At 39.9% G+C, this 27,163-nt stretch overlaps 1 protein-coding gene across 2 annotated transcripts in view; it reads left to right on the top strand.

Moving 5' to 3' along the window:
- LOC110839780 (uncharacterized) overlaps positions 1 to 27,163 on the top strand; it is a 180,290-nt gene that overhangs the window by 101,085 nt on the left and 52,042 nt on the right. For both annotated transcript variants that reach the window (XM_087359245.1, XM_087359244.1), the window contains 4 exons: positions 678 to 816; positions 1,365 to 1,520; positions 8,637 to 8,933; positions 10,132 to 10,301. In XM_087359245.1, coding sequence (XP_087215371.1) covers positions 678 to 816; positions 1,365 to 1,520; positions 8,637 to 8,933; positions 10,132 to 10,301 — 762 coding nt within the window. The remainder of the gene's footprint in view (positions 1 to 677; positions 817 to 1,364; positions 1,521 to 8,636; positions 8,934 to 10,131; positions 10,302 to 27,163) is intronic.

Below are 27,163 nucleotides of genomic sequence, written 5' to 3'. Positions count from 1 at the left end.
CTAACCTATATTATTCTAATTTAACATAACCTAACCTAACCCAACCTAGATTAATATAACCTAACCTAACCTAACCTAGATTAATCTAATTTAACATAACCTAACCTAACCCAACCTAGATTAATATAACCTAATCTAACCTAACCTAGATTAATCTAATTTAACCTAACCTAGCCTAACCTAGCTTAAGCTAATATAACCACACCTAACCTAACCTAACCTATATTATTCTAATTTAACATAACCTAACCTAACCCAACCTAGATTAATATAACCTAACCTAGCCTAGATTAATCTAATTTAACATAACCTAACCTAACCCAACCTAGATTAATATAACCTAATCTAACCTAACCTAGATTAATCTAATTTAACCTAACCTATCCTAACCTAGATTAATCTGATTTAACCTAACCTAATCTACCCTGTAAACATAGCGGGATTGTAGGGATTTGTACTGCACTGATTCGGGTTTTACATCGGTTTTTCTAGGGCGAAGGACCTCGTTTGGTACAAGAACAAAACAGCAGGTAGCGTGATATTTAGGCATTGCTGAGCAGGTGGTAACTGCAAGAGATTGAAACCCGCGTGTGAAAGGAACAGAATAATTTTAATAATTTGTCTAACATCAACTAAATATATGCAAAAAAAAAACAGTGGCGTTGTTTGTATTACAGATTCGGCACCGATTCGGTTGTTATGACGAGATCACGGAGGTGGATCGACGCCGTGTACGTCACTGCAACTGGGTTCGATTCTTGCGTGCTGCTTCCACTTACAGTGACGAGGTGAATCTCATCGGTACAAAGGTTAAAGGTAAGAGACGAATGAATATTTGCTCCTTTAGACTATTCTAATCACTGTTTGACCGAAACACGTGCAGATGTTTTATAAAAATGACCCTCTAAAATGTTTGATCACAAACCTGTCTTCGAAAAACCATACTTAAGTGGATATAATTAAAAATAAAATAAATGTATTTTGATAAGTGAGTGAATTTTAATAAAAAATAGTTCCTGCCTACATGCACACTCCTTGGTAATCTTTTCCAAAAATAAGTTGGCTTAAAGTAATTTTACTTAACTTAAATTAACAAGTGTTCTTACACAGCAACCATTTGCCAAGCGATTTCAGTCAAAAGACATTTTATTTTAGACTTTTAAAGCATTATCTTAGCGACTCGGTCAGCACACTTTTGTGTTCATTGATAACCCCCACATGTCAGAGATGTACATGGATGACGGACCGACTTCAGATCGATATATCACGTTTGTATCATGAAAATTGTTAAACCTATTATAATGTTATTCAATCACGTGTAGTGGCACACTAGCCCCGTAATGTACGGTGTCTTGTGTTCTCAGGAGAACCGCTTTATGAAGCCGTGAAGAGTATTCCTGCAAATTCCGAACTTGTCGTGTATTTCCTCCCAGAACGGCACGAGGAAGTCTTGTTTATGCCAGCGGTCCATTATCTTCGAAACTCCCTGTATCGGCGTACCATGGACACAATCCTGGAAGGTAAGACGCAGTTATTGTACGTTGCTTGCTTCTTTTAAGATGGTGTACCAATTGCTGTAAATGCTTTGTGACATCAAATATGTCCTCCAGGTCGGAGGACCTCATAAAGTTGGATATTGAACCGTTGTAAAACACTCACTTGAAAGACCAAGAATAAAAGGGAGGATAATATTAAGATTGATCGCAGGGAAGTAATGTTAGAGTATTGTAGATGGCTTAAAGTGATTTAGCATCATATCCAGTTGCGTAGACGTATTAAACATGCTTAAACATCTAGATTCTGTTACCAGGGAGGTTATTGATCGGATAACAATTAATGTAAGATGGTAAAGTTGCGTCATATTGTGATATAATAAGTATATATTAAATCTTGTCCGTCTAATCACAATAAATTCTTATTAAATATTAAAATATTACAATAATTAACATTTAAAAATATTTAAAATATTAAATGATGTTCTTTATCGAATTATATTCGATTTACATTAGACCATCATTTTTCATGTTTCACGACATGTTTCAGTTCCTAAATATTTAATAAGAATTTATTGTGATTAGACGGACAAGATTTAATATATAACAATTAATGTGTTTATAGGCTAAAAATTATAAATTAGAGGTGAAACAAAGTTACGGCGTACTGGAAGTATTAAACAAATTTTCATCTGAACTCTTAGGGTACGCCGTTCATACTAAATTTCATCGAAATCTAGTAGTTTCATAGAATAAGCATACGGACAGACACGAGCTCTCCTCACTTTTGCTTGTAGATATGAAATTAAGAAGACGTGGACGTCTTTCGAAGGCGTTTTGTATTCTGAAATAACCCCATAATCTAACAGAAGTTGTATGAACAATGAAAAGCGCTTCTGATTGGTTCAGGCAACAAATAATTACGGTCTCCATGACGACGGAGAAGTGTGAGGTGGTTCCATCACGGCAGCCAGAGGGAAGTTAACGAGGTTCAATTGTTTGTTGTGATTCGTCACTCACGAGACTTCTCTGTAGATTGAAATTCTCGTCTCCGGAAAATAAAACAACAAATCTCTGACCTATACATTTTTTTTTATCCGGGGTTCTGGAACTTTCCTCATTGGACGAGACACGGATAAATTGTTTGTTTACACATTTTTAATAGCGAAAAAAAAGTGTTGAGGTGCGGTGGGATGTTTATTTATTTATTTTTGTTGATGACTTTGGAGAACCGATGCTTGAACGAATTGCGTCTCGTGAAATCACAGAGTCATGCTTTGTATTTACATAGCATTGGCCCGTACATCCCTATCATTAACGACGTGCGTTCTGTACGTGGCCGAAGTGTTCACTACCAGTAGCACGTGACATACCGACTGCATCAAGGTCATGATATTATTGTTGTTCCTAGCTTATCACCTCTGTTGCCATGACGATAGACATTATGAACTCATGATATCTTTTCCAACACGTTTGTCCCTCAGGTTCAGAAACCTTGTTGCCCGATGATTAACATTTATTATTTATAGTTTACTTAACGATTATATAGCGTCTGATGAGAGAATAATAGTGAACTGGAAAGGATCTGGAAGGAAAAGGCATTTACTTGGAGAGACTGAGGAAAACAAAATATCTCAGTCGGGGTAGCCGGTCTCCGGGCAGAGAATTGAACCTGGGACCTTCCGAATACGAAGCAGAAGTGATATCATTTAACCACGAAGTTCAGTGATTGACGTTTATTGATAATGAACTGACTTATGAAATGTTTTAGTATTAAGCTTTTGTTAACAGGCTTATGAACTGTTGAGTCCCAGAAAAGAAATATTATCGTCTGTCTTTCTGAAAGGAAGTTAACTGTAAAAGGGAGGAAATATATATATATATATATAAAGTTGTTAAATGAGTCTTGTGGTGTAACAGATTTTGAGTCTTCCTTTTTATTTCTAAAAAATACGACTTTTCCGTGATCTGCTTCTCAACTGTATATTGAACTAAATTTTCTTTCGTATTGATTGGTCTTTTATGCGTTACTGAAATAGTTTATTGGTTGGTCTTTGTGACCTGTCAAGCAGTTTATGTTTCGCCGAAACGTCGGTATGTTAGGGGCCCAACTCAGACCATCGTCACTGCTGCGAGATCCTTAAAAAAATGTCACAAAGTAGGATTGTAAGCCGGGAACAGGTAAGAAGTTATTTACAAGTGTGGGCAGTGGTTATATTTATGGTACACTTTGTGGTTTACACAATGTAAGCTCACCTATTCTCCAACATACAGGGAATAATATTCTAAACATCCGAAAAGATATTGAATGACAGAGCATGCGCGGAATAGCTCACGACATTCCTCGACGTTATAAGACCAAAAACAATAGACTTTAGAATTCCTTGGTCCCAGCGGACATGCGCAATATTTTAAGCCGGTAATGCACATGGGCATTACTGAAATGTTTCGCTTTTAAAATCTTGCCGACGTCGGCTGATTATATCCGTTTTCATGTCCGTCTAGAAACAACGTATCGTTATAAATTCCTTTTAAGTGTCAACCTAACCTAATATCCGATTCTCCTTAGAAGCATCAAGTGGGTTTGCTCAGCGGTAAGGCGTCTGGTCCACGTCCTGAAGGTACCAAGTTTGAATCCCGTTTATTGTGGTTATGAAAACTGAAGTTTTTCTTGGTGTTATTAACGCCCTCTAGGAATACACGAGACCTCGATCACTTCCATATTTGTCTGAATTTATAATTTACAGTCACGTGTCTATCCAATTTGTTTGTTTGTTTGTTTGTCATCAGTCTTTCGACTGGTTTGATGTGGTACTCCATTTTCGTCTATGTTACGCCAATCTCTTCATTTCCACATATTATTTTGCAGCTCACGTCCTCAAAAATCTACGTCACGTATTTCAATCTTTGTCTCCCCCTACAATTCCTCCCTTCAACTGTTCCTTCCATTACCAAATTAACCAATCCCGGGTGCCTCAGAATGTATCCCATCAACCTATTTAACTTTTCAAAAACAGAAACTCTGTTCGAATTGACAAATCTGTCTTTTCATCTTTATTCTGAAATCTTTTTATTTTTCCGCATAATGAAAAATATATCTTTTGTAATTTTGGTTTTTGAAATATTCCTTTATGTTGTATTTATGCAAATGAGTTTGCGAGTTTAATCGTTAATCAACATCGTCATTTAAATTATGATATATTGTTTATTACATTATAAATTTCCCTCTCCTTTCACCGTCTTTTTCAGAGGTTATATGTTATACTGAATTAATCCGAGTAATAAATAGTCTCACTTTTACAGCATACAGAGGGTTGATTATTAATGTCTTGTAAAGATGTTTTTTTAAAATGTAGGTCTATCTATAGCCACTGTCATTAAATCCTCCCCTCAGCAGACTTTATAAGCCTTACATACTTGTTTACAACCTACGCAAGGTACACGCTGGACATTTAAGTAATATTTAGGGGTTAATTTATCTGTTCATTCTAATCCAAAGTTATAGGCGGAGCTGTAATGTGTTGGCGTCCAGCTGATTGGAACAGTATTTGTGTGGGTACAATATATATTTGATGAAGTAATTCCAGACGTATCTCAATAAATTTTATAATATCTCTGAAATAATTATTAGAATTGGAACAGTCACGTAGCAATAATTCCGTTTTGTTTGTATTATAAAATATTCAGTACGTACCGCAAAGAGAACACAGTACTTCACCATTACAGAGATCAACTGGTTAACGCTGTTTAAGGAAATAATCGCTGTTTATAATGAGACACGAGCTACGTACGTAATATTTAAACAGAGAGTCCGTACCGCAAAGTAAACACCACATTTCACCATTACAAAGATCGACTGGTTAACGCTGTTTAAGGAAATAATCGCTGTTTATAATGAGACACGAGCTACGTACGTAATATTTAAACAGAGAGTCCGTACCGCAAAGTAAACACCACATTTCACCATTACGAAGATCAAATCGTTAACGCTGTTTAAGGAAATAATCGCTGTTTATAATGAGACACGCACTGCGTACATAATATTTAAACATTCAGTCCGTACCGCGAAGAAAACACAACACTTCACCATTACAAAGATCGACTGGTTAACGCTGTTTAAGGAAATAATCGCTGTTTGTGTTTAAAGTCATACGAAACACGTTAATTTCAATGTATGCAAAATGAAAAGTCATTGATTGTCAACAGAATTACAAATAATTAAGCTTAACACTTAAGTAATATCACGACGCTTTTGAATTTGGTGGTAACTCGAGGTTTTGAGTGAAGATTTATCTGGTTAATTCGCTCTTTGGGTTCAGTACCACCATTCCCACAACGCTCAGCAAAACAAAAAATCATTTTGAAGACTGCAATAAATATTATCTATCCGTTTTTCAGGTGCTCTGAATAGACTTTACTGTCGGTAAGAGTTCAAACAAAATGGCTTCTCAGCAGAGAGACATACGCGTTTTTTTTTTTTTTTTTTTTTTATAGATCGCGGTATAATGTTGGCATACCGTTTTATGTAGTCCCCTCCCGCCGCCCGCCAGAAATGCCCATGGATACATAGTTTTAGCATACATCGCTCTATTGTGCTGTCCAGCAGAACGCGCTGCTATGGAAACCTTAATCGACGACCGCTTTCATTTGTTTCTTTAGGGGCTATTTCAATCACTGGTATATATCAACTTGCTTTACTTTCAAAGTAAAGCCAAACGTATTTTCGTGTGTCCCCACTGATAAAAAAGACCGATGTTCATTAAACTTTTTATTAATATCATGGTATTATCGAATGAGCCACGGTGGCAAACCACTTCTGGATCATCTGCCAAGAACGTATATGAACAGGTCCCAGTCCGAGAAAAGGATGGAAGGATCCTGTTCATATGGACCTGTCGTCAGACAGAACACTAAATAATAATAAGATGAGGTGGTCTAGCGGTTAGAACGCTGGCCTTGTAATCCTGGGGGTCTCGGGTTCGATTCCCGGCGGTGCCCGAATTTATAACTTGTGTTGGGCAAGGCCGTGGTCTAGGCAACACGGAGTTTTCCTCCGTGGCATCCCAACAATTACTCCATTCACACACAGAAGAAGGCAATGGCAAACCACTTCTGGATCATCTGCCAAGAACGTATATGAACAGGTCCCAGTCCGAGAAAAGGATGGAAGGATCCTGTTCATATGGACCTGTCCTCAGACAGAACACTAAATAAAATAATAAATAAATAAATACCGTGGCTCGATTGTGTACGAATGAAAATCTGCATTCGTCTAAAACGCCAGGCGGTGGCTTCAGAAGCCTCGACGGTAGCTGTGAAGAAATTCCTCCCAGCTTGGGTGTGTGTTAGAGCAGGTGGACAAGGTCGGTTCACACTGAACTGAGTGCAGCTACAGAAGCCGACAAGTTACGTCTCCTCTGTTTGAAACGTGGTCTCAACACTTCTGTGGAAACCAACGACCCTTTGCTGGATTAACCTACTGCAAAACTTGAACTATGTATGAGCCAGTTGAATCAAATTCGTAACTAAAATATATTAAAATTGTCCGTCAATCACAATAAAGTAATATAAGATAATTAAATGGTTAAAATATTATCCTTTGTTCCGTATCGAGTACTCGATTTACATATGGAACATTTAATAATATTTTAACCATTTAATTATCTTATATTACTTTATTGTGATTGACGGACAATTTTAATATATTTTAATACTATTTTTAAATAAAATCACAATATGACTCACCTACAATATCTTACAAATTCGTAACTTAACATTATTATAACACCAATTTTAATATTATCCTCCCGTCTAAGTTTCTGTCTCCAGTGTTACCTTGAGGTTTCACGACCAAAATTTTGTATGTATTTATAAACATACTATGCGTGCTATTCATAATACCCGTCTAATGTTATTTGGTTTGTTTTTATACTGAATTAACCTCTGTTAGCTCCAAATATTTCTCGTCAAATGCCCGTTATATAAAGGAGAAGGGTATCTGTGAGCAAACTTCCAGTCATTTCATTTTGTTCGGGACTGTACATCGCTTTGTTGAATGATAACCTTGTTCTCACATTCTCGTAATACAATGGGCTCATCTGTTTTGATGATAGCTGTCTGAAGGGAAATTGATAGCGGCCAGGGAATTCTGCTCGCGTTTATTGGCTACAGCGTACCAGGTTGTTATGGTTACCAAACTAGTAACAAGGCCGCTTCTTTGAATTCTGAAGGCCCTTCTCAAACTCTCGGTTGCTTGGACGCTCATTGTTTGTGGTCTTTGTCGCTATGCGATGTTTATATACGTTGATTCTTCCAGATTACCAATGTATTTCAGGCCTGTTCAAGACGGGGGAAATTTGTAATATCGCCTAGTGATGTGTATCGCATGAAAGAAGGGAAAAGTGTTTGATATTATGACGTAATAAACATTTTAATGTAGGCTGTCTCTTCGGAAGGAACTGGTTGGGTAAATAAATGAGTGGATAAATTGATAAATGTTCGACGGACTGATCAACTGATTAAATACATAGATTAATAGATTAATTTAATTTAATTACTGCCTTACTATGAACTTGGACGCTTATTAACAAAGTACAGAATTAACAAACAAGTTAAATTTCAGATGATGAATAATGCAATACTGAATCCGGTCTATGTCTGAGGGAGGTACCCGGTTTAAATCTGGATTCGGACATGTAACATATTTTCTTAAGATAAATTTTAATATTATCCTTCCATACACACCTAGGTCTTCCAAGTGATCTCCCTTCAGGCGTTCCAGAAAAAAAATTTGTACGCATCTCTCATTTCCCCTTGCCACGCCCATATCATCCTAATTGATTTGATCGCCATGATTATACGTCGTGATAAACACAAATCATGGAAGTGGTCATTATATTGCGTTCTTCATCCGTCTTGGGGTCTAAATATTATCTTCATTACTCTGTTCTGAAAGTTTCTCAGTCTCTGTCCGTTCCTTAACGTGAAAGACCAGATTTTGCCCCCCTTAAAACAACAGATAACATTTTTATATTTAATATTTTGTTTTAATACCCCGAATATAGACTGCCTTAAGAATATAAGGTAGACGTAACTGTAACGTAAAAGCACCCTGGGGACTGCCACGTATTACCTCGTTTTCAGACTCCCCGCTGGACCTCTCGATGTCTCTGCTGTCCCGGGTCTTCATCTCCTCCTCACCTCCCAGCGGTGGCGACACTGATGAGCGCAAGTCAGTATCTGGTGAGTCGCTGTCATCTGCCGCGTCCTCGGCCGGCGATCTCCTGGACACGCTACGTCACGACGCCTGCGCTACCCTGCTCCAGCCCTCGCCCAAATCCCGCCCACCACGGGGCGAGAGGACGCTACTTCCGTGCGAAGTTTGTGGCAAGGCGTTCGACCGACCGTCGTTACTCAAGAGGCACATGCGAACGCACACCGGTGGGTTAGGTTAGGTTAGGTTAGGTTACTTTAGGTTAGGTTACTTTAGGTTAGGTTAGGTTAGGATTGGATAGGTTATGTCAGGTTAGGTTAGGTCAGGTTACTTTAGGTTAGGTTGTGTTGGGTTAGGTTAGGTTAGGTTAGGTTAGTTTACGTTACTTTAGGTTAGGTTAGTTTAGGTTACTTTAGGTTAGGTTAGGTTACGTTAGGTTATGTTAGGTTAGGTTAGGTTGTGTTGGGTTAGGTTACTTTAGGTTACTTTAGGTTAGGTTACTTTAGGTTAGGTTACTTTAGGTTAGGTTACTTTAGGTTAGGTTAGGTTAGGATTGGATAGGTTATGTCAGGTTAGGTTATGTCAGGTTACTTTAGGTTAGGTTAGGTTGTGTTGGGTTAGGTTAGGTTAGGTTAGGTTAGTTTACGTTACTTTAGGTTAGGTTAGTTTAGGTTACTTTAGGTTAGGTTAGGTTACGTTAGGTTAGGTTATGTTAGGTTAGGTTAGTTTAGGTTACTTTAGGTTAGGTTATGTTAGGTTAGGTTAGTTTAGGTTAGGTTAGGTTAGGTTAGGTTCCGACATCTGTCCATGTCTCCTCCCTTCTTTCTTCTTTCTTTAATCCATAGTTTCTCTCTCTTTCCCCTCTCTCTCTCCCTCTAACTAACCAACTAACCAGTTAGCCCTGGTCCCTGTCCTGAGCCAGCAAAATCCAATCGCCTGTCTCCCTCTGCGTTCTTCCATTTTATCTGCTGATTCTTCTTTTTTCCTTTTGTTTTATTTCCCGCTTACTTTAATTACATTAATATCATTCACAGTTTAGTTATATTAATAATTCTGTGTCGTCATAAGTTCATTACGTGTTTTGGTGCGAATTGTATACGGGTTTTTGACCATACAATTCCTTAATGTGCGTTGTTCTGTAGCAAGAACAGAAAGACTTCGTTATCTAAAGCAAAGATAAGTTAAATTACCTCAGATACTTTGTTTTGGGTTAACCACAACTTTATATCAAATGAATATTTAATACAGAAAAAGTTTACATATCTGACTTCCTTACGTCATACATTTTCAGAATCTTTAAATGAGGTTCGTATTAATATTCCATTCTGAAGACTGCGTCTCTGTTTCACTGCTTTTAAATTATACTCTGACAGCCCCCACGGTCGGCGAACTTCACAGCCTATAACATATAAATGTTGTGCTCAGGTGAGAAGCCACACGTGTGCCTCGTTTGCAGCAAAGGGTTCTCCACATCGAGTTCTCTCAACACACATCGACGCATCCACAGCGGGGAAAAACCACACCAGTGCCAGGTGTGTGGCAAACGTTTCACTGCCAGCTCCAACCTCTACTATCATCGCATGACACACATAAAGGTAAGGATCAAGGAATCAATGCTTATAAAGTTTTTATTGTGAAACTTACAGCAAAATCTGATTGTTTTACTGGATCGTGCTAAATGGGTGGAAAAAAAGTACGTCACGTATTACTACGAAATTTTATTCGGGGATAATTCTTACCATTTCTTTATAAATATAAAATAATAATGAAATAAGAAGTTCTTACAGAATTTTGAAACACATTGACTGTCTTTCATAACACGCAGAGCCTTTGACAACATTGACGATCATATAAAGTCTGAGAAAACTCAGAATTTTGAGGTTAAGTTCGAAGATGTCATGAATACGAAGTAAGTAAGCGTTGAGTTGTTTGGAGACCTGGAAAAGAGAAAGAGATTGCAGGTCCTCAGTGGAACATCGGCCCCACCTCGAAACTTTCTCAAATTGTTATCACGTACCGAGAAATCGTGCCTCACTACATAACATTTTGAAGCAAGTTTAACCATTTGTGCACTAAATCAAAAGAAGTTTTAGGCGTAACAGACATATAAATTGGAGGGTTTGAGACCACGCGAACAGAACTACGATTTATGCATCTTGTGACTTCATAATGCATGATCAAGACCAATTAGAGTCACTTCTATAACCCCACGCGAAAACAACGTAAAATATTTTTTCGTGACTTTTAAAGGTTAATTTGTAATTTGTGGCAACTTCATGCCGAGCGTGTCTGCTTGTTACTTTGGAAGTCAGCCTGAACTTCCTTTAAACCCACCCACTCTCTCAATTTTTCATCTGCGTAATATTTAATAATCCAGCCCGTACCGCGAAGAAAACACAACACTTCACCATTACAAAAGATCAACTGGTTAACGCTGTTTAAGGAAATAATCGCTGTTTATCATGAGACACGCATTGCGTGCATAATATTTAATAATCCAGCCCGTACCGCGAAGAAAACACAACACTTCACCATTACAAAAGATCAACTGGCTAACGCTGTTTAAGGAAATAATCGCTGTTTATAATGAGACACGCGCTACGTACATAATATTTAAACAGAGAGTCCGTACCGCGAAGAAAACACTACACTTCACCAACACAAAGATCAAATCGTTAACGCTGTTTAAGGAAATAATCGCTGTTTATAATGAGACACGCACTGCGTACATAATATTTAAGAATTCAGCCCGTACCGCGAAGTAAACACAACTCTTCACCATTACAGGGATCAACTGGTTAACGCTGTTTAAAGAAATAATCGCTATATGAAAGACGTGAATGCACTCTATGGGTAAAATGAATAGTTAGTGAATATTTAAGTATGTGGCACATATACTTACCACCGTTTTTAACAGGGGGGGAAACCGCTATCGAGGTTTAACAATCAAACCATACCATTCTCGTTGACGCCAAGAAAGCAAACATTGAACTTTCTGTCTTGAGATACGCATTTACGACGCTGGAATTATTAAATAACTTAAGTAGATGCCATGACGTAATTTAAATTTCCTACGAAGTAGTTGACAGGGTTCACAGATTTTAGTAATTATCCCACAAATTTTGAATTAAATATCTCCCTCTATAATTATTTTTTTTAGTATCTGAAGCTGCATTGGCGATCGTAAGTATATTCTATGAATAAATAAGTATCAGGGTTGAAAACTCTCCAGTTCCAGAAGTGTTATTAGTTCTGGGGGTAAGGGTGGATACCAGATGCCTTTTTGTTTCTATTCCCTCTTCACTTTTTTATTAAACTTCATCATCGTTCGTCTTATAATGTTAAGTGGTTATAGTGCATTACAGAGCTCCGAGAAAATAATTAAGGCAGGAGTAGTAAGAAGTGGAATCTAGCTTGTTAAAATTGCTGGCTTCAGGGGGGAAGGTCAGACAGGTTAACAGCAGCAGAGCTCCTACCGGATGGATTCCGAATGAATCACTTGAAACAAAAGACGGCGCTATTAACATAACCAACAAACCGTTTTAAGATACAGTATTTTAGGCGGGGTGGATGTGAGGATGGAAATTAGCTCATCGGTAAAACCAAAATACATCAGGATGAAATGGATGTACAAACGTGTGTTAGCCGTGGTATTTCGGTTAACATTTAAAAACTGAAACAAAGTATTCTGTCTTACTTTCGTGTTTCATTAGAAGCCAGCTTTAGCGAGGAAGAAATATATTGATAATGTATTTTACGTAAACACGATATGAAGGTACAGATTGGATTGAACTGGCTGTGGATGTGACGGTTTTCTTTGAAAAACCATAACATTATAAAACTTCTTAACATAATTAAGCTTAATTAAGATATAAGGTTATTAATATTTGGACAGGTTTCACGTTGTACATTATGGAGCCTGGAGCCCGGATGGTTCTGTCTCTGAAGTTCTGTAGGATGACGTAATTTGAGTTAATTCCGGGTGGAGGGCCCAACGTGTGGTCTACAGCCTTTTCACAAGTACAGTAACACACAAAGAATGCATCTGTACAATTAATCAGCGGATAATGAGTGTGGCAATTCTTGGACCAAATTAAAGCACGTTTTTTTTACGATAAGTTTATTATGTAACATAACACAGCGTCTGATTTTTTAATTTAAAGAAACTGTACCATCTAAAGCTTGTCTCTGGAACTGAAAATAAATAATACTTAAATCGTGTAGACCTAAAAATACATTTCATAATATGGAACTTCGTAACTTCAACCGTTTACGAAATTGTATCAGGCAAATGAAATCGTGGATTAGACGGACTGGACACGTAAAATTATATGACAACGACGAGAAATGAACACGAAACTTTAGTCGCAAAACCTAAGGTCAATATTGAATTATGTCTTGAATAAACAGAGCTTTTGTCAGGTATTGCTCAAATATGGACCCTCGTGAAATGTTGAGTCCCAAAATACATCTATTGCTACTATTTTCTGAAGATAATTTAGCTCTTGGTTTAAATGCGTCATGTTTGTGTTTTATAATTAAAATATATAATAAAATTCAGGTCAATACACAAACTTTATTTAGATGTTAAAATTTAAAATTTAAAATTTGCGCCATTCATCGCTACAACGATGTTACAATAGAGCGCCTTCATTCACTACAATTTTAAATTTTAACATCTAAATAAAGTTTGTGTATTGACCTGAATTTTATTATATATTTTAATAATTTAGCTCCCTGGAGTTAGCGTACTCCATTACTGCAGCGGAGTACACGTTACTATAAGCTGGGAGTCTGACGCCATCCAGAAGAAGGCCTGCCTTCCAGAGGCGGGTCACAGATAACTTGTCTCTCAGAAACAGATGGTACAGCTGTTTGTCGGCAGAGGTCCTCACCTGTAACAGGCAACGCGGAATTTCCCCCCAATTAACCAACCTAATAAGAACGCAATCCTGTTTTGATGTGTCTCTGAGACTTTATGATCGTGTCGTCCATTACGGCATCAGCTGGAGGAGTAGGTTTGGTCGCCGTCGCTACGTAGCAAATTTCTTGTCACGAAATCAGACAACTTTGAATCTGAATAAATGTAATATTTTAAAAACACTAATGACAAATAAATATGTGCGATAATCGTGTTTCTAAATCACCATGGATACTGTAATTAAACGAGAATAATGATTTTTTTTCTTAAGTACAAATCAACAAGAAGGGATAGATATTTTGACGTCAGATATTTTTTTGTTTCAAAAAAAATATTTTCTATTCGTTGATCGCTTATTGTTTTAAGAATCGATATATATCAAACGGCCAATATATCGACATATTTATTGGCGTAGATTTGTATATTTAACGTGTTTCGTGTTATGCTTGAGGTTTCTAACATAAAATAAAAAATTATTGATTTATTTGGTGTTTTTGAAGACCAATAATATATACATATGTAGCGTGCGATAAAATGGTCTTCGATCACAATATAAAATAAAGAAAACCTAATAATATTTAAGAATTCAGTCCGTACCGCGAAGAAAACACAACTCTTCACCATTACGAAGATCAAATGTTTAACGCTGTTTAATGAAATAATCGCTGTTTATAATGAGACACGCGCTACGTACATAATATTTAAACAGAGAGTCCGTACCGCGAAGAAAACACTACACTTCACCATTACAAAGATTAAATGTTTAACGCTGTTTAATGAAATAATCGCTGTTTATAATGAGACACGCGCTACGTACATAATATTTAAACAGAGAGTCCGTACCGCGAAGAAAACACAACTCTTCACCATTACAAAGATCAAATGTTTAACGCTGTTTAATGAAATAATCGCTGTTTATAATGAGACACGCGCTACGTACATAATATTTAAACAGAGAGTCCGTACCGCGACGAAAACACTACTCTTCACCATTACGAAGATCAAATGTTTAACGCTGTTTAATGAAATAATCGCTGTTTGCACTGAAAATTATACGAAAAACATAAAATGTCGAGAAGATGGAGAGTTATTGAATATTAAATGTATTTATATTATTCGACACTGTAAAACCTCAGCTATTGACAGCGTCGTTAAATAATTCGTAAATAAATTAAGGCGCGTTATGAATTTTAAAAATTTCAAACCAAATAAACTGTTTAGCTCCGTAACGCGTGCTAGATTAGAATCTAAGAGCTCCCGAATGCATGTCGAGAGATTTACCGGTACACCAGCGTCATAGGTGTTGAAATCAAGAACTTCACCTTCAGTTATTTAAAAAGTGCGGAAAGGCTTCAGTTAAGGAACGGAGAGTGACCACTCCAGTTCCTTCGAGGCGCAGATCCCATTATACACTAGGGCCGGTAGCTACTACAATGTTGTGTGTGGCAAATGAAAAACGAAACAAAACACGCTCAGCGCCAACTTATTGTATGGAAGCAATGATGTGCCGGATCGTTTCGGGCTGGCGCCATATTGGCGATTAGATACTCGTCGTGGAGACCGCGAAGGATACCGAAACAATGTAACATCGATATGATTAATCGATAAACATATTTCGGTCTCTGGGTGGCGAATTTAACGAGAAGAAATATGAATTTAAATATTCTTTTTAAAAGTTTTGCATCAGATAATTTGATTTGTTCACAATATAACGTTATATTTTTAATTTTCTTTTTAGTATCCATTGAAAAGAAGTTAGTAAGTGTAGGGGTTATATATTATTAGGAACAGTAGCTCAGTCGGTAATGTGCGATATTATTAGGAACAGTAGCTCAGTCGGTAATGTGCGATATTATTAGGAACAGTAGCTCAGTCGGTAATGTGAGTAACGCACTTTAACCGACAAATTTCCGAATTTATGTTTTGTTAAATTTTCCTTTAAATTTTCATCATTTTCGCTTCGTTACATATTTCTGCAGTACAATAAGGTGCAGAGCTCCCTTGATCATTGTCCCTCAGTTTGGCTGTCGTGGCCGGTGATCGGTTTCTGCCTCCGCTACTGCATCTAATTGGTCCATTACTCTGCTGCCGGTTGGAATGTGATCCAATTAGAAGCCAGAGAGAGACGAAGCGACCGGCAATCGGTTCACCATGTAAGGGGAGAGGTGAGGGGGGTCTAACGAGCTCATCAGCCGGTCCCAAAGTGCAATACGGCGTTATCAAACTTTTTATGTCATGGGTGACCAAAACAGTTTCTTCCGTCAGAGGGTTTACTGCATGGAAATAATCTTCAGTGCGATTCCTGATGATGGAAGCAGAAAACGCCTCCGAAACGTCGGTGACATCTCACAACGAATTCATCTTCAGACTCTTCGCCACTCTGTGGTCAACCTGTTACCCATATTGGCCTCAATAATAACATTTTTATCTTAGATTAGTTAACAAACATTATTTTGTTATAAAGATATGCTGTCTTATTGCGAGTACGATGGAAAATTTTAAAGCAATAAACAGACGTATTTATGAATTTGATTCCATAAGGCCTAAAATCCCTTGACAGTAAACTATTAGTACCAAACACTTGTTCCTTATGCAGATAGATGCTGGTAAAATCTAATGTAGAATGTTTATATTGACTATCGTCGCCATGTTTGGATTACCAATTATTACGTATGTGCCATGGTTGGTTTAATGACAATGTTAGTAGCCCAAACTCTATAAATATAAAGATTTTTTTTAAACCCTTTACTAGAACTGAAACAGAGATTGATAATTTGACGATCATAAAGTCTGCATTTGTATAAACGTTGATAAATAATTGTGTACCGAATGGAATTTGAAACTGTTATCTAAATATTTGATCTATATGGGTTGATGTCTGTGAGATTAAGAATATAACAGAGGAAGACGTAAGGATCCAATTGAACCTCAAAATGTATTGACAATTTTCAGTCGATAGATTTTCGAATGATTATCTGAATTTTTGTTACGCTATGTTGGACGTTTCGATATTTGGCTGTGTTCCCGTCTTAGGTTCATTACCTGTCTTATTGACACTTTCTTGTGTTATTAGGGACATTAGAACGTCGGGGTGAGTTATTGGAGTGTACTAGTCCATTATTCTAAAGGTCCCAGATTCAATACCAGCCACCGTCTTTGACAGTAAAGAAGTGTCAGTATAATGACAACAAATCACTTGAATATATGAGTAGAGTGAACTCCCGAAACGTTGTTTATATCAAATATACCTCAGGCAATGGATGGCGTCAAACTTTATTCTTTATAATAGACTTTAAAATCAAAATTAAATTCGCCAAACACTGTCTAGTGTATATAAATCCAATACTGAGTTCGAAAGAATTTCTATTGGTGATTATAAATGTATATATTAAATGGTGGGGAATCAGTAACTCCCCATTATGCGTTCATTTCGTGGAAGGAAATCATAAATTGAGCTGGTTTATTACATTACGAGACTATAGCACTTGTCTACAGAACTGATGGCAATACTTTTAAGTAAGCTTATTACGTTACGTTAAGCGTTGATATGATCTGGTACTTAAAACTTTTAACCACGGCAGCCATGTTCAATGTGGCCGCCAGAAGTAACGTTATTTACAACAAATGTACTTTATTGGGCTTTGGAAGTAATGTTATGGCTACCTACGTAAATAATTACACTTTTATGTTAAGCGTGAATGTGCCGAGTGGTATCGCTATAGTCCTACGTGATAATAGGTCCTCAGCTTTGAACGAGGTTTATAGTTCCACCGCTGCGAGATATCTCCGCCAGATAGCAATGCAGTATGAGTATTCCACGTATAAAAACGTTTATAGCAGTGAAAAGACAGATCAAAACGCAGTTGATCTCTTTTAATTGGACCACATTTTATGACACGTAAGTGAATATTTTTCTTATAAAAAAACTGCGTGAAATCTTATCGATGTTTTAGTGTAGTTTAGACCTCAGATTATGTATGAAATAAATCGTGTGGGTGTGAAACTTGTCGGATTAGATAGGCGGGGCACGTAACACGCATGGAGAAATGAATGTGAATAAAAAATTGTGATTGGCGAACTTGAAGGAAATAGACCACTCGGTAGACCTAGTAGTAGATGAGAGGTTACTTTTAAAATGGATGCTGTGGAATAGGATTGAAGGTTATGGATTGGATGTATCTGGCTCAGGATTGATTAAGTGGCGTTTTGTGATGAAACTTCGGCTTTCATGAAGGCAGAAAATTTGTTGATTAGCAACTGTTAGCTTTTTAAAGAGGACTGCTTCGTCATAATAATAAAGCCCAGTGGTAACTATATGTACCACCTACTTTAACAATCACTAGCTTTTAGTTTTTAATTCGTGTGTTTCTTATGATTATCGGATTCTTTTTGTAAACAGCGATTATTTCCTTAAACAGCGTTAACCATTTGATCTATCTAATGGTGAAGTGTGGTGTTTACTTCGCGGTACGGACTGAATTCTTAAATATTATGTACGTAACGCGTATCTCATTCGGCCATCTCGACACAGGTTTTCCTTGGTTTTCCTCTGTCTTCAAGCAAATGCTGAGATGGTTCCCAAGTTCCAAGTTGCCACTGCAAGCTTCTCATGCAGCCCTCCCGATTCAAATTAATCAAAATTTACCACCCCTTAACGCCGTCAAAATTTACCCCCCCTCCCCTCAGTAGGAACTTCTAAATTATGTATTAAACTTCCAAATTAATAGCCTCAGCTTTCTCTAATACAAAATTTCAAAATTCCGTCTTTTATGCCAATCATCACACTAACGCCTTCACTCTTACTTTATCCTTAACAGAAGGACGAGCGGGCATTGCCTGGGGACCTTCTAGCTATAAGATGCTCTTTCTCCCCCCCCCCCCAGATATCGAAGTGTCTCTCACTTCTCCCCCACGAATTTCCTCTTTCTCTCTATCTCTCTCTCGTGTCTCGTTATAAACAGCGATTATTTTCTTAAACAGCGTTAACCAGTCGATCTTCGTAATGGTGAAGTGTAGTGTTTTCTTCGCGGTACGGGCTGAATTCTTAAATACATTTTATACAAGATTCGGCTTCAAAGGGTAATTTAGTAGCTGTAAATGCAGTGAACGTATCAATTTTTCGAAGTCAAAACACGAATTCATTCCTCGTTAAACACTCGATACATTACAATACACTTAAGCTATGGATGTTTCTGTCGGCCTTCGATGTCTCTAGTAGGAATAAGGGTATTTTTTGCAATAACATTTATTAAGCAAGAGAACCAAGCGGTTTGAGGGGGTATTAGAGCTGCAGTGTATGAACACAGGCTTTTTCAATCTGCTCTATAAAAGGAACATCGCCAGAGATTAAAACCAATATAAGGAGAGGTCGAACATGCAATCTGTACATTTTTCAGCCTGACGTCTCGTCTAAACAGAGATTCTCCACGCTTATCACAGGAGCTTTGTGGTTACCGACCGAAGATTCTCGTACGGTAAAACCAGTTCTGTCTATCTATTTATCCATATATATAAATATATATATATATATATATATACATAGATACATGTGTGTCTCTCTGTAATACAAGTTAATGAAGTAGTATTTGACATTTATACGGACCTTAATGGAGATGGCGTTACTTTGGGTTACTGCATCGTCTAGTGTTGTGCTTCCATCTTCAGGGGGTGTTTTGTGGATGGAATATCCATCCGAAATGTTGGCACACGACGGAAGAAGGCTATGAATCCCTTGAAATTTTCCGGTACAGTTTGTTTAAAAGTTTCTGTTCTGTTTCATTGGAAGTTAAGAGCAATTTTGTTACATGTTTTCAGTGTGTTGTGTGGTTGCGGTGTTTAGACGAGCTTTGGATTTCAAAGGGCGAGTCTGTGTTCCCTGTGTCTAGGCCGAGAAACTTCCCTTCGCTGTCTCTAAGATGCCGCTATTAACACTCTCACTTCTATGTCGTTAATTTAATAAAATTAAAGCACGGTTGAATGTAATAAGCAAATACAAATCATGCAGACGCCACACGAGTCTTCGTCTTATAATTTCCCATCTCTCTTTTTTTTTTTTGTCTTCTTATAGTTTACGAAACAGAAGCCCTCTCCATAGGCACGTATCACGCACACTGTCAAATTCAGGATTAATGGCTTAAAAATCCAGGGCTCTTAGAACAGGTTGTGTGGAACTGCAGTCTTACGATGTGTCCATGAGTTATAGCATTCCTATCCCTCTTACAGCTGTACGACGCCTACCATTCCCCGTTCGCCTTCTTTCTTCAAAACTTAATTAACCAGCACTAATTAAGCTACTGTTCTATCTGAAACTTCATATCCGACACCTTAATTATTATTTTTTTCTTCTAAAGGCTCAGTATCTTTTCTGCATCAAATCTCTTCTGACTGTATGCGTTTTACAGAGGCTTCCTGAGATAATAATATAGTTGTAGGACGTACAGGAAACTGTGACATAGTAAGACCACTGAAATCATTCACGTAGTTGTCAGTGCGTTTGTGTTGATAATATCTGGCATGAAATTTAATTTCTTGGGGAGAAAAAGCATCTTAAAAGGTTCCAACGCAATGCCCGGTGACAATGAAATATTAATGATCTTTTGATTTTACTGTTTGTGAACATTCTGTACTTCGAAGATGTCTGCCTCCGGAGGCAGTATGACCTCTGAAACGTTGGTAAACATCGACCAGACTACACGGCGCAACAACCCAGAAGACAGAAATCTTCATACTCTGATGACGGAGGCAGTATGACCTCTGAAACGTTGGTTAACATCGACCAGAGTACACAACGCAACAACCCAGAAGACAGAAATCTTCATACTCATCGCCCTGATGATGGAGGCAGTATGACCTCCGAAACGTTGGTTAACATCGACCAGACTACACAACGCAACAACCCAGAAGACAGTAATCTTCATACTCTGATGACGGAGGCAGTATGACCTCTGAAACGTTGGTTAACATCGACCAGACTACACAGCGCAACAACCCAGAAGACAGAAATCTTCATACTAAGAATCGCCCTGATGTTGGAGGCAGTATGACCTCTGAAACGTTGGTAAACATCGACCAGACTACACAGCGCAACAACCCAGGAGACAGAAATCTTCATACTCTGATGACGGAGGCAGTATGACCTCCGAAACGTTGGTTAACATCGACCAGACTACACAACGCAACAACCCAGAAGACAGTAATCTTCATACTCTGATGACGGAGGTAGTATGACCTCTGAAACGTTGGTTAACATCGACCAGACTACACAACGCAACAACCCAGAAGACAGTAATCTTCATACTCTGATGACGGAGGCAGTATGACCTCTGAAACGTTGGTTAACATCGACCAGACTACACAGCGCAACAACCCAGAAGACAGAAATCTTCATACTCTGATGACGGAGGCAGTATGACCTCTGAAACGTTGGTTAACATCGACCAGACTACACAACGCAACAACCCAGAAGACAGTAATCTTCATACTCTGATGACGGAGGTAGTATGACCTCTGAAACGTTGGTTAACATCGACCAGACTACACAGCGCAACAACCCAGAAGACAGAAATCTTCATACTCTGATGACGGAGGCAGTATGACCTCTGAAACGTTGGTTAACATCGACCAGAGTACACAACGCAACAACCCAGAAGACAGAAATCTTCATACTCATCGCCCTGATGATGGAGGCAGTATGACCTCCGAAACGTTGGTTAACATCGACCAGACTACACAACGCAACAACCCAGAAGACAGTAATCTTCATACTCTGATGACGGAGGCAGTATGACCTCTGAAACGTTGGTTAACATCGACCAGACTACACAACGCAACAACCCAGAAGACAGAAATCTTCATACTAAGAATCGCCCTGATGTTGGAGGCAGTATGACCTCTGAAACGTTGGTAAACATCGACCAGACTACACAGCGCAACAACCCAGGAGACAGAAATCTTCATACTCTGATGACGGAGGCAGTATGACCTCCGAAACGTTGGTTAACATCGACCAGACTACACAGCGCAACAACCCAGAAGACAGAAATCTTCATACTCTGATGACGGAGGCAGTATGACCTCCGAAACGTTGGTTAACATCGACCAGACTACACAGCGCAACAACCCAGAAGACAGAAATCTTCATACTCTGATGACGGAGGCAGTATGACCTCCGAAACGTTGGTTAACATCGACCAGACTACACAGCGCAACAACCCAGAAGACATAAATCTTCATACACTGATGACGGAGGCAGTATGACCTCCGAAACGTTGGTTAACATCGACCAGACTACACAGCGCAACAACCCAGAAGACAGAAATCTTCATACTCTGATGACGGAGGCAGTATGACCTCCGAAACGTTGGTTAACATCGACCAGACTACACAGTGCAACAACCCAGAAGACAGAAATCTTCATACTCTGATGACGGAGGCAGTATGACCTCTGAAACGTTGGTTAACATCGACCAGAGTACACAACGCAACAACCCAGAAGACAGAAATCTTCATACTCATCGCCCTGATGATGGAGGCAGTATGACCTCCGAAACGTTGGTTAACATCGACCAGACTACACAACGCAACAACCCAGAAGACAGAAATCTTCTTACTAAGAATCGCCCTGATGATGGAGGCAGTATGACCTCTGAAACGTTGGTTAACATCGACCAGACTACACAGCGCAACAACCCAGGAGACAGAAATCTTCATACTCTGATGACGGAGGCAGTATGACCTCCGAAACGTTGGTTAACATCGACCAGACTACACAGCGCAACAACCCAGAAGACAGAAATCTTCATACTCTGATGACGGAGGCAGTATGACCTCCGAAACGTTGGTTAACATCGACCAGACTACACAGCGCAACAACCCAGAAGACAGAAATCTTCATACTCTGATGACGGAGGCAGTATGACCTCCGAAACGTTGGTTAACATCGACCAGACTGCACAGCGCAACAACCCAGAAGACATAAATCTTCATACTCTGATGACGGAGGCAGTATGACCTCCGAAACGTTGGTTAACATCGACCAGACTACACAGCGCAACAACCCAGATGACAGAAATCTTCATACTCTGATGACGGAGGCAGTATGACCTCCGAAACGTTGGTTAACATCGACCAGACTGCACAGCGCAACAACCCAGAAGACATAAATCTTCATACTCTGATGACGGAGGCAGTATGACCTCTGAAACGTTGGTTAACATCGACCAGACTACACAGCGCAACAACCCAGAAGACAGAAATCTTCATACTCTGATGACGGAGGCAGTATGACCTCTGAAACGTTGGTTAACATCGACCAGACTACACAGCGCAACAACCCAGAAGACAGAAATCTTCATACTCTGATGACGGAGGCAGTATGACCTCTGAAACGTTGGTTAACATCGACCAGACTACACAGCGCAACAACCCAGAAGACATAAATCTTCATACTCTGATGACGGAGGCAGTATGACCTCCGAAACGTTGGTTAACATCGACCAGACTACACAGCGCAACAACCCAGAAGACATAAATCTTCATACTCTGATGACGGAGGCAGTATGACCTCTGAAACGTTGGTTAACATCGACCAGACTACACAGCGCAACAACCCAGAAGACAGAAATCTTCATACTCTGATGACGGAGGCAGTATGACCTCTGAAACGTTGGTTAACATCGACCAGACTACACAGCGCAACAACCCAGAAGACAGAAATCTTCATACTCTGATGACGGAGGCAGTATGACCTCTGAAACGTTGGTTAACATCGACCAGACTACACAGCGCAACAACCCAGAAGACATAAATCTTCATACTCTGATGACGGAGGCAGTATGACCTCCGAAACGTTGGTTAACATCGACCAGACTACACAGCGCAACAACCCAGAAGACAGAAATCTTCATACTCATCGCCCTGATGACGGAGGCAGTATGACCTCTGAAACGTTGGTTAACATCGACCAGACTACACAGCGCAACAACCCAGAAGACAGAAATCTTCATACTCTGATGACGGAGGCAGTATGACCTCTGAAACGTTGGTTAACATCGACCAGACTACACAGCGCAACAACCCAGAAGACAGAAATCTTCATACTCTGATGACGGAGGCAGTATGACCTCTGAAACGTTGGTTAACATCGACCAGACTACACAGCGCAACAACCCAGAAGACAGAAATCTTCATACTCATCGCCCTGATGACGGAGGCAGTATGACCTCTGAAACGTTGGTTAACATCGACCAGACTACACAGCGCAACAACCCAGAAGACAGAAATCTTCATACTCTGATGACGGAGGCAGTATGACCTCCGAAACGTTGGTTAACATCGACCAGACTACACAGCGCAACAACCCAGAAGACAGAAATCTTCATACTCTGATGACGGAGGCAGTATGACCTCCGAAACGTTGGTTAACATCGACCAGACTACACAGCGCAACAACCCAGAAGACAGAAATCTTCATACTCTGATGACGGAGGCAGTATGACCTCTGAAACGTTGGTTAACATCGACCAGACTACACAGCGCAACAACCCAGAAGACAGAAATCTTCATACTCTGATGACGGAGGCAGTATGACCTCCGAAACGTTGGTTAACATCGACCAGACTACACAGCGCAACAACCCAGAAGACAGAAATCTTCATACTCTGATGACGGAGGCAGTATGACCTCCGAAACGTTGGTTAACATCGACCAGACTACACAGCGCAACAACCCAGAAGACAGAAATCTTCATACTCTGATGACGGAGGCAGTATGACCTCTGAAACGTTGGTTAACATCGACCAGACTACACAGCGCAACAACCCAGAAGACATAAATCTTCATACTCTGATGACGGAGGCAGTATGACCTCCGAAACGTTGGTTAACATCGACCAGACTACACAGCGCAACAACCCAGAAGACAGAAATCTTCATACTCATCGCCCTGATGACGGAGGCAGTATGACCTCTGAAACGTTGGTTAACATCGACCAGACTACACAGCGCAACAACCCAGAAGACAGAAATCTTCATACTCTGATGACGGAGGCAGTATGACCTCTGAAACGTTGGTTAACATCGACCAGACTACACAGCGCAACAACCCAGAAGACAGAAATCTTCATACTCTGATGACGGAGGCAGTATGACCTCTGAAACGTTGGTTAACATCGACCAGACTACACAGCGCAACAACCCAGAAGACAGAAATCTTCATACTCATCGCCCTGATGACGGAGGCAGTATGACCTCTGAAACGTTGGTTAACATCGACCAGACTACACAGCGCAACAACCCAGAAGACAGAAATCTTCATACTCTGATGACGGAGGCAGTATGACCTCCGAAACGTTGGTTAACATCGACCAGACTACACAGCGCAACAACCCAGAAGACAGAAATCTTCATACTCATCGCCCTGATGACGGAGGCAGTATGACCTCCGAAACGTTGGTTAACATCGACCAGACTACACAGCGCAACAACCCAGAAGACAGAAATCTTCATACTCATCGCCCTGATGACGGAGGCAGTATGACCTCTGAAACGTTGGTTAACATCGACCAGACTACACAGCGCAACAACCCAGAAGACAGAAATCTTCATACTCTGATGACGGAGGCAGTATGACCTCTGAAACGTTGGTTAACATCGACCAGACTACACAGCGCAACAACCCAGAAGACAGAAATCTTCATACTCTGATGACGGAGGCAGTATGACCTCCGAAACGTTGGTTAACATCGACCAGACTACACAGCGCAACAACCCAGAAGACAGAAATCTTCATACTCATCGCCCTGATGACGGAGGCAGTATGACCTCCGAAACGTTGGTTAACATCGACCAGACTACACAGCGCAACAACCCAGAAGACAGAAATCTTCATACTCATCGCCCTGATGACGGAGGCAGTATGACCTCTGAAACGTTGGTTAACATCGACCAGACTACACAGCGCAACAACCCAGAAGACAGAAATCTTCATACTCTGATGACGGAGGCAGTATGACCTCCGAAACGTTGGTTAACATCGACCAGACTACACAGCGCAACAACCCAGAAGACAGAAATCTTCATACTCATCGCCCTGATGACGGAGGCAGTATGACCTCTGAAACGTTGGTTAACATCGACCAGACTACACAGCGCAACAACCCAGAAGACAGAAATCTTCATACTCTGATGACGGAGGCAGTATGACCTCTGAAACGTTGGTTAACATCGACCAGACTACACAGCGCAACAACCCAGAAGACAGAAATCTTCATACTCTGATGACGGAGGCAGTATGACCTCTGAAACGTTGGTTAACATCGACCAGACTACACAGCGCAACAACCCAGAAGACAGAAATCTTCATACTCATCGCCCTGATGACGGAGGCAGTATGACCTCTGAAACGTTGGTTAACATCGACCAGACTACACAGCGCAACAACCCAGAAGACAGAAATCTTCATACTCTGATGACGGAGGCAGTATGACCTCCGAAACGTTGGTTAACATCGACCAGACTACACAGCGCAACAACCCAGAAGACAGAAATCTTCATACTCATCGCCCTGATGACGGAGGCAGTATGACCTCCGAAACGTTGGTTAACATCGACCAGACTACACAGCGCAACAACCCAGAAGACAGAAATCTTCATACTCATCGCCCTGATGACGGAGGCAGTATGACCTCTGAAACGTTGGTTAACATCGACCAGACTACACAGCGCAACAACCCAGAAGACAGAAATCTTCATACTCTGATGACGGAGGCAGTATGACCTCTGAAACGTTGGTTAACATCGACCAGACTACACAGCGCAACAACCCAGAAGACATAAATCTTCATACTCTGATGACGGAGGCAGTATGACCTCCGAAACGTTGGTTAACATCGACCAGACTACACAGCGCAACAACCCAGAAGACAGAAATCTTCATACTCTGATGACGGAGGCAGTATGACCTCTGAAACGTTGGTTAACATCGACCAGACTACACAGCGCAACAACCCAGAAGACAGAAATCTTCATACTCATCGCCCTGATGACGGAGGCAGTATGACCTCCGAAACGTTGGTTAACATCGACCAGACTACACAGCGCAACAACCCAGAAGACGGAAATCTTCAGACTCATCGCCCTGATGATGGAGGCAGTATGACCTCTGAAACGTTGGTTAACATCGACCAGACTACACAGCGCAACAACCCAGAAGACAGAAATCTTCATACTCATTGCAGTAAACAAAAACCTGAATGTGTACTTAACATTACGTTTTGCCATCTACTTGACAACGTTCCGAATATAGTTCCATGGAAAGTCAGTCGAAAAAAAAAAAACTTAAGAAATAAAGATTTCGATAAGAGTTTGCAGAAATCGCGTTTTATCGAAGCAGCTGACAGTCCGATAGTCGACTGCTCTGCCTTAATATGAGTTCAGGAGAGCAGGGATGTGACAGGACGACGGAGACCGACCAATTATATCTGGCAGGACTTCCTTCTCCACTGGCCCATCGACTCTTATCTCCATTTCCATCCGACTC

The sequence above is a fragment of the Zootermopsis nevadensis genome, unplaced genomic scaffold, assembly GCF_977971745.1.
Source record: "Zootermopsis nevadensis isolate Lab colony 2312 unplaced genomic scaffold, Znev_1.0 Znev_ptg000031l, whole genome shotgun sequence".
Taxonomy (NCBI): Eukaryota; Metazoa; Arthropoda; class Insecta; order Blattodea; family Termopsidae; genus Zootermopsis; species Zootermopsis nevadensis.
This window is presented reverse-complemented; position numbering and strand designations above follow the sequence as displayed.